A 9,925-nucleotide genomic window follows, 5' to 3' on the forward strand; every position below is an offset into this window, starting at 1 on the left:
CGGCGAGTTATTCCGTGAGGAACCGACATGCCACGAATAAAGAAAAACAATTGTCATCTTTCCTGTTTATTTATCAATAATATTTTATTGAATAATGGCTTCTTATTTTGATGAACACGACTGCGAACCTCTGAATGACGGGGAACAGCCAAACCACTTGTTGCATATGGCCAGGTAAATAAAAATTACATATAATAATTGTTTTTATAAAAATTCACCTAGTATTTCGGATAGTCGTTTTATACTCAGGACATGTCTCTCCGAAGTATTAAAGGTTTTTTCTTAGATCAACATTGAAATTAAGTGACATTAAACTTAAAAGTCATTAATTTAAAATCATAAATGATTTACTGGGTAACAGTAAGCTTTTAAATTTTAGTAGGGTTATAAATGGTGTCCCGTCATTTTCTGTAATCTTTCAATTTCAAGTTCTTGTACTTTGTATCAAAAATTTCGTCAGATATTCTAGAAGGTTCAAGCCCTACACAAAGTTAAAAGGCTACATTATTGGTTACTCGGCTAATGCTTATTTCCACCCTGGTTTAAGTTTCATTAAATGCTGTATATTGATAAATGTACACATTAGATTTAATTTTTTAAAAACCTGCAGTAAAAAAACAACAAGAATAAACTTACAGACAGAAATAAAGTAACGGTTAAACCCTCAACTGGGCTCGAACCACTGACCCCTGGAGTAAAAGTCTAACGCTTAGACCACTCGGCCATCCGTGCTCATACAATGAATAATGTATTTTATACTTAATATAACTTATATAAGCAATCCTCGTAGTGTCACAAAATATTACGAAAACAACAGAACTCTCCAAATTATTCAATTGTTTTGCGTTGCAATGCTTTATAATTTTCAGATTTTTAAATCGTCAAAAGATGCATAATGATATAATGGATATGTTGGTGAATGGTAAATGTTCAGTATTACTGTTTTCTCACAAATATCATAACAACAACGAAAATTTGCAAATCTGAAACATTTTTTAATTTTGTCAATTTACCAAAACATGACAACTCACAAGGTCCCTTTAATATTCAGTTAATGTACTTGTTTATAATATTACAAATTATGATGATGTTTTATCCCCATTCCCCACATATTTGTACCACAACTGACAACCAATTCTATGTATTACTGATATTTATCAAGCCCACATATTACCACAGGAGAGATGCCCATAACATTATTTTGTTATATATGCTATTATAGCATATAAATATATATATATATATATATATATATATATATATATATATATATATATATATATATATATATATATATATATATATATATATATATATATATATATATATATATAAACAAATACAAAAATACTTTGGGCTTGATCATGTAGGCTTATGACTTGTTTTTACATTCAGACTGCTATTGGACAGTGGACTGGCTGCAGAGTGGGATATTGAGTATGGAAGGTAGCCCTCTTCTAATAGTTTTCTTCTTGTATTGTATTGTACAAACATGACTAAATGACTGGTGATGTCATATTCTTTGTGATGACAATTATTTTAAATTATGTTGGCCTGTTTAGTTTAATGATATTTTAATGATATTGTATATTTGACCATACTAGTCTAGAGAAAATTGTTAGAGCTTTGTATATTAGCGATGTTAAACAAGCATATAGAATAGCTTTTGTAATTAATTTATTTCTGTAATCAAACCAAAAGCTTCTGGTTTCCGATACATTTATTGACACCCATAATGTGCTTTTCTTCACATAGTTTTTGTGCCCATGTTGCAGAGTGTTTGGTAGAGATAATGTACCACCAGCATCAAAGAAGGTTGTTGAAAATCTCCCCACAAGTGTGATATCAAATTCAGAAGCAGGTTTGTTTTCTTTATGGAGTTGATTATGCATATCATGTGGTGAAAATTTCCCATAGCCAGGGGGGAGAAATAGTTGCTGTAAACATACTCTATAACAAAAATTAAATATCTCCTTTTTGTTAACCATTTTACACAGTTTTTTATTTGGTATGCAACCTTTTATGATTGTTTATGATCTATTAAGAATTTTTAAAGTTTGCCCATGTGGTAAAAGTTAGTGGAACACAGGGTTCATATAATTTCACAAGACATTTCCTTACATGGTATGTGAGTTTTTGTATATCCCATCCAAAACTAATCAAATGGTTTTACATTTGGCATGAAATAATGTAGACTGGTCCTCTGCAAAAAATAATAATATTATAGCCAAAGGGAAAAAACTTGCCATGTATCATGATTCACAGCATTTAAATTGGTTTAAATAGCTTGAACATGTCCCAAACCGCAACAACTTATATTCCTAGTCAGGTCAGCTCTTAAGGGCCATATGAGCCTCTTGTTTGTAGTCACAATCAATATGTTTATCTGCTTAAAGAATATCAAATTGTTTGTCATCAAAGTTTGTAATTGGTTTAAAATCATTGTTTTCATGTTCATATATTATAATTTTAGCCTTAGAAAGGAAGTGTCCAGTATGCATAGCCAATTTCGACCTGGATGAAGAAGTAAAACAGTTGCCATGTCAACACAAATTCCACACTGACTGTATACTTCCATGGCTTGCAAAGGTTCCTTCCATATATTACAGTACATGCATGTGATTTTAGATTTGATAAAGAAAATACAAGCATTGTTTCTAAGTACATGTCAATAAAACAAATAGAATGAATATCATCTGGATATATATGTATATTAACAATAATTGTAAACTCTCAGTTAACTCAATTTAGCAAGCATGGAATAGACCATTCACATTTATAAACTCTAAATAAGTATAACTTTTAAATCCTCATTTGATTTATTTATCAGTTGATAGTGTCCCTTGGTCTAAAACCAGCACACTATAGTGGAAAAATAAAAAATGAATAGACACTCAAAATCATCAAGAATCAATTGCATTATAGTTAACATGAATTTAACTTGCTGTATACAATTTTAAAATGTAATCAACATATGTGAATTATAATTGTCATCTATTATATTGTATATTATAACATAGGTGAACTCGTGCCCTCTATGCAGATATGAGCTCCCCACAGATGATGAGGATTACGAAAACTTCAAGAAACACAAAGTATGTTTTTATAACAAACATTTGTCTTGAACTTGTGTGTAAATGTGTGTAAAGTAAGCCTATTCAGCAAGTTTATTAAATAGATTGAAACAAAGCATTTAATGTCTTCTTTCAGCAGCCGCTATTATTATATTGCCTGCTATGAATGTTGACCTACATTAAGCTTTGATTATGAAATTATGTTGTCAGAAAACTGCATAAGTGTCTTCCCACATATAGCATGAGGCTGAAATATTGATGTATTAAAAAAGTTTTTACATTGTTTTCGACATTAGTCTTCTTCTGCGGCATTCGGTATTACAATCATAAGATGCTTATGTGTACATGTAAAAACAATTCTTGCCAGCTGTACTTTTTGAAGTGTATTATTGAAAATGAGAAACCTTACCACATGAAGGTTACTTTTGTTAAATGTCAATAAACGTACGGCCACAGGACTGTGACCTCTAAATTTTATATGTGCCACTCTAGGAAAGAGTCGCGTCCATTATGTAAACTTAAAGAAACATGTCGATATATATACATACAATTCAATGGTTAGGTATTAGATTTTGAGTAAATCATGTGATTTGTCCTTTTTTCAGGCAAGAGCAAAGCAACGTGAATATGAACTGGAGAATCTACACAACTCAATGTTTGGATAACGCACCCACTGGTCCATTTACAGAGTTTTACTACTAAATTTTAGGCCTACATTTCCACAATAAATTTATATCGTTTATTCTTTTGTTTATGTAAGTCTCTTCATTTCAATTGTTAGCGTCTTTTTATGATGTTAAGTTTATATTTATATGTTTTATTCACCTATTTGCTGCAGTTTCTAATAGTGGATGCCGCATTGATCTTTATGATGTTGATAACTAGGAAATTCACGGGCGTTTATTTGTATCCATATCAAATCATTTACATGTCTATATGTTTTAAAGAAAATAAATAATCATATGATATTTGATATGTTCGATCGTCACTAAAACTGATTATCAAATTGATTTATTTCATACCTTTCGTAGTACAGGTCCATTATTAATCTCACTTCGGATGTAATATCCACTTACATTTTTGTTGAATTTATAGAATAGCTGCATCTTCCCTTTGATTAATTAACGGCCCGACCCGGTATCGTTTGCAGAAGCTTGGTCTCGGACCTGCCAATCCGATTGGTTTCGTATACCTGTTAAAGCCATAGTAGCCGTGCTAAATCTACAAGTATTAGCTGAAAACATATAAGTGAACTTTTGTACGTGTTTTATCTGTTGAACTATTTCAAAGAGAGCATCGTGGTCCATATACTATATGGTTGCTGATTTCTGCCATATTGATTTTGCGTGTTTGCGGGTGTGAAGGCCCCCGAGGCACGACAAATACACCCGTTGAAACGGCAGTTTAAGGTACTTGTTGGTTTTTCGCATCCGCATGTTCACTATTTTCCCATCCGCTAACACATTAGAAACGTACGTATTACGACACGTTTGTTACAGCCGAAACGACTAATAAATCTTTTATTTTTTTAGCCCTTTGAATACGTCAGGACGCAAAATTACTCGCAGTTACGAAAATTCGGTTATGTATCTTCATTCGTGTGGGTTTGAAGTTCGTCAAAACGACAACACACAAGAGCGACATATCACGCCGATACGACAATTATGACATTTCCTTTGTTCGTGATGGCGAGTTTGAAGAGCGCCGCATTCGCCAGAACGACAAACTAGCGCGCCGATATGACAATTAAAAATGTTCACAACACGAACGTGCGTATTGTCTTATCGACGCGCATATTCATCGTTATGGCGCCATGTTATGGTACCCTATACTAAGAACTAGACTATCCACCATATAATACAGGCATAGGTCCATGAGGTGGATGCCGAGTTTTATCTTCGATATCAATAAGTTATTTACGCGGTATTAATTTTAAACTGACTAGTACATTAATTCCGTGTACAATATGCTGATTGTTTTCGGTGTTTATAGTCGCATGTTCCAACTTATCAATATTTACTTTTCCGTTATATATATAATCGACACATTATGAAAAAATGTCAGTCGATGATGAAGTGGTAGGCACACGCTCTGACTGAATAATAAACTAAACAAAAATATGTTGGCAACTTACTTTGAACAACATAGAAATTCGGGGCGATCAAACTTGGTCTGTTAGTTTAAAATAATATAGATTGAAGCCTTCATGTTCGGATCGCCTGAAACACTAATTGCTAGAAAAGCGCAATAATACGTGCATTTCCGAATAAACTTGTGCATTTCCGAATAAACTTGTTAAAACACCGATTAAACAATACCCCGTTAAATTCTGACATTGCCTGCAACCAAGTATGATTGACTAATGCCGCTTGTTTGTAAAACGACTTGTATGAAGTGACGGCCATGATGAATGAAGGACTAACGCAATCTAGAGCCATGATGTATCAAAGCGATTGTGAAAGGATGATATAAATTGCTTCATTTACGTGGGTTTTTACCGATGAACAACTTGACAGTGACACACGAACCATTCGAGAAATCGACACAGTTGTAATAACTTCGTGGAAACATTTTTGATTGACATGGCGTTTATTACCGACTGATACTGCACTGACGTGTTAATAAGCAATCTCTTCTACGTTTCCATGAAGCAGCACGCACTGATTTTTATCGACCATGCCATTATGGTAATTGCTGGTAGTACCCGATTCGATAGATCAAAGTCTGCTCCCATGTGTAAAATTTACACAAAGTGCTCTGATTATTTTCAACATTATGTTATTGCAATGTTATATGGTGCATGTTTTTTAATTGTTTTTTGAAAAAGCGTTTTACACTATTGATATCTAACAATTTCTCCTAAAGCTTCTCATTAGTAATATATGCCGAATGTGTTGAAACTGTTTTACTGCATAATGCAAGTGCGACACGGGAAATAACGTCATATATTCAAATGAATATATTACCGGTAGATCATTTGATGTTAATGTTTTAGAATTTAGTTTAAACACACATTTACTCGACTAAAATTAAACCGAAACCTAAACTATACATGCATTTAGAGTTGTAGACGAGCTGCTTAAAGGTTTATTTTAACCTTTCATGTCCGTCTTTTAGTCACAGATTTTTTTTACAGCGACCAACGATAGCAAGAACATGGTATGTCCAGTTATCGAACATGTTTGTCGAACCATCAATTGACAATGCATATAGTACCGACTTGTTCTGTTATGTCGTCAATTTAATATTGAAATACCAACCGTTTCTTTATCTTAAAATAAGCCTATCGCATTTATTTCTATCGTTCTTGGCAAACACATAATAATAAATAAATATATCTAACGAAAAAGGCAAACATTTCCGAAGCCCTCAATTTGGTCACTCAACACTTTTAATTTCTTTTCCGCTTATGCGCAATTACAACGTCTCTGTGACATTTATTTGCAATATCTTCCAGGTTTTCTTGAAGCATTCCGAGGCATTAGACAAAGATAATTCAGCGAATTAAATGTCAATTGGCAATATATGATCGACAACTAGATTGGGCGTTTGTTACAGAAATACACGATGTCTAATGTGATTCCATATTTGGCCCTCGTCAGACAACCTGAATAATCACATCGCTTATGTTACGATCGTTTTTAGTTACCATTTTTTCCATATAACTGAGATTTTGTTTACTTAAAATACAAGTGTAAGTGTTACTCGTTTTTAAATCGTCAGTACAACTATTACTCTTTTTTCCATGTGAATTTTAGTTGCTAAGTTTAAAATGCCAAATAAATATCAGCGAATAAACAAATACACGACTGTCTCTAGAAAAAGTTTCACAAAATACATATAACAAAGTACTTCATCATGATAGATTTTATGATCTCGTATAAAATGTGTTCTAAAAAGTGTAAATCTTAAGCTTGAGTTAAGAAATAATATTGACCATTATTTGTGTGTTAATTTTAACTTAGCAAAGTTTAGTAGAAATAACAGTCATATTGTATATTTAAACAAACCGTTAATGGTGATTTAAAAATCAACGTTTGACTTCAGTATGTTTTCCGCACAGGACAAGCCTATCTCTTTTTAGCTCCACTGGCCAAAGGCCAGCGGGGCTTATGTCATGGTCCTGTGTCCGTCGTGTGTGCGTGCGTGCGTGCGTCCGTGCGTGCGTGCGTTAACTTTTTCTTTAAACATCTTCTTCTCCTAAACTACTGGTCCAAATCTGATGAAATTTCTCAGGAATGTATCTGTGGTGAACCTCTTTCAAATTTGTTCAAATTATGCCCCTGGGGTCAAATTTGACCCTGCCCCGGGGGGTCAAAAAATTGAAAATTTGCTTATATAAGGCCTATTTTGTGCAAACTTTATCAATCTTCTTGTCCATAACCATAAGGCCTAGGGCTACCAAATTTGGTATGTATTGACATCTTATAGTCCTCTACCAAGTTTGTTCAAATTATGCCCCTGGGGTCAAATTTGACCCTGCCCCGGGGGGTCAAAAAATTGAAAATTTGCTTATATAAGGCCTATTTTGTGCAAACTTTAAAAATCTTCTTGTCCGTAACCATTGGGCCTAGGGCTACCAAATTTGGTATGTAGTGACATCTTATAGTCCTCTACCAAGTTTGTTCAAATTATGCCCCTGGGGTTAAATTTTACCCTGCCCCGGGGGGGGGGGGGGTCAAAACATTGAAAATTTGCTTATATAAGGCCTATTTGTGCAAACTTTAAAAATCTTCTTGTCCATAACCGTATGGCATAGGGCTACCAAATTTGGTATGTAGTGACATCTTATTGTCCTCTACCAAGTTTGTTCAAATTATGCCCCTGGGGTCAAATTTGACCATGCCCCGGGAGGTTAAAAATTGAAAATTTGCTTATATAAGGCTTATTTTGTGCAAACTTTAAAAATATTCTTGTCCATAACCATTGGGCCTAGGGCTACCAAATTTGCCATGTAGTGACATCTTATAGTCCTCTACCAAGTTTGTTCACATTATGCCCCTGGGGTCAAATTTGACACTGCCACGGGGGAGGGGGGGGGGGTTAAAAAATTGAAAATTTGCTTATATAAGGCCTCTTTTGTGCAAACTTTAAAAATCTTCTTGTCCATAACCATTGGGCCTAGGGCTACCAAATTTGCTATGTAGTGACATCTTATAGTCCTCTACCAAGTTTGTTCAAATTATGCCCCTGGGGTCAAATTTGATCCTGCCCCGGGGGGTTAAAAAATTGAAAATTTGCTTATATAAGGCCTATTTTGTGCAAACTTTAAAAATCTTCTTGTCCATAACCATTGGGCCTAGGGCTACCAAATTTGCTATGTAATGACATCTTATAGTCCTCTACCAAGTTTGTTCAAATTATGCCCCTGGGGTCAAATTTGACCCTGCCCCGGGGGTTAAAAAATTGAAAAGTTGCTTATATAAGGCCTATTTTGTGCAAACTTTAAAAATCTTTTTTTCCATAACCATTGGGCCTAGGGCTACCAAATTTGCTATGTAGTGACATCTTATAGTCCTCTATTGAGTTTGTTCAAATTAAGCCCCTGGGGTCAAATTTGACCCTGCCCCGGGGGTTAAAAAATTGAAAATTTGCTTATATTAGGCCTATTTTGTGAAAACTTTAAAAATCTTCTTGTCCATAACCAATGGGCCAAGGGCTACCAAATTTGGTATGTAGTGACATCTTATTGTCCTCTACCAAGTTTGTTCAAATTATGCCCCTGGGGTCAAATTTGACCCTGCTCCGGGGGGTCAAAAAATTGAAAATTTGCTAATATAAGGCCTATTTGTGAAAACTTAAAAAATCTTCTCGTCCATAACCATTGGGCCTAGGGCTACCAAATTTGCTATGTAGTGACATCTTATAGTCCTCTACCAAGTTTGTTCAAATTATGCCCCTGGGGTCAAATTTGACCCTGCCCTGGGGGGTCAAAAAATCGAAAATTTGCTTATATAAGGCCTATTTTGTGCAAACTTTAAAAATCTTCTTGTCCATAACCGTATGGCATAGGGCTACCAAATTTGGTATGTAATGACATCTTATAGTCCTGTACCAAGTTTGTTCAAATTAAGCCCCTGGGATCAAACTTGACCGTTCCCCAGGGGTCACAAAATTGAACATATGCTTATATTGGGCCCATATTGTGCAAACTATAAAAATCTTCTTGTCCATAACCATTGGGCCTATTTCTACCAAATTCGTAAGGTAGTGACATCTAATAGTTCTCTACTTAGTTTGTTCAAATTATGCCCCTAGGAACAAATTTGACCTTGCCCCAGGGGTCACAAAAATGAACATATGCTTAAATAAGGCCTATTTTGTGCAAACTTTAAAAATCTTCTTGTCCTTAATTATAGAGCCTAGGGCTACTAAATTTGGTATGTAGTGATATCTAATAGTCCTCTACCAAATTTGTTCAAATTATTCCCCTGGGCTCAAATTTGACCCGGCCCCGGGGGTCACAAAACTGAACATATGACATTTACCAGTGGAGATTACTGCGGCCGTTTGGCTGTGACCAACAACAACATCAACATCTTGTAAACATGAGATAAAACCCTGTCATTTAGTGCCATTTTAGGTCAGATGGTGACTGCTTACAAAGGCATTGAAGTAAGAACATGTGTTATGAATGTTTTTCTTATAAACTAAAAAAAGTCGGGTTTTATTTAAATATGTCAAAAGTGACCATATATCCGGATGAAAATATTTTGGATGACTTGTTAATTTCATGTCTTTTTTGTAGTGTTAAAACCAGTTTAATAATATATTATTGATTTTAAAAACACAACTTCCATGAACATGATATAATTATTTCAAGGAAAGTCAATATATGATACTGCACGGTA

The 9,925-nt window shown here is 34.4% G+C and overlaps 1 protein-coding gene across 2 annotated transcripts; it reads left to right on the forward strand.

The window, feature by feature from the left end:
* The first annotated feature begins 7 nt into the window (after positions 1–7).
* On the forward strand, positions 8–4,042 carry LOC127866689 (E3 ubiquitin-protein ligase RNF181-like). Of its 2 annotated transcripts, none has more exons than XM_052407435.1 (6): positions 8–174; positions 1,396–1,446; positions 1,776–1,861; positions 2,474–2,589; positions 3,021–3,095; positions 3,680–4,042. In XM_052407435.1, exons 1-6 carry the CDS (start codon positions 95–97, stop codon positions 3,737–3,739), a joined length of 468 nt encoding a protein of 155 aa, XP_052263395.1. In that variant the 5' UTR covers positions 8–94; the 3' UTR covers positions 3,740–4,042. The 2 variants fall into 2 exon arrangements, with proteins under 2 accessions (XP_052263395.1, XP_052263396.1); XM_052407436.1 differs by having other exon boundaries at positions 1,396–1,437.
* The last annotated feature ends 5,883 nt before the right edge of the window (positions 4,043–9,925 follow it).

This window comes from Dreissena polymorpha, chromosome 2 (genome assembly GCF_020536995.1).
Source record: "Dreissena polymorpha isolate Duluth1 chromosome 2, UMN_Dpol_1.0, whole genome shotgun sequence".
NCBI lineage: Eukaryota > Metazoa > Mollusca > Bivalvia > Myida > Dreissenidae > Dreissena > Dreissena polymorpha.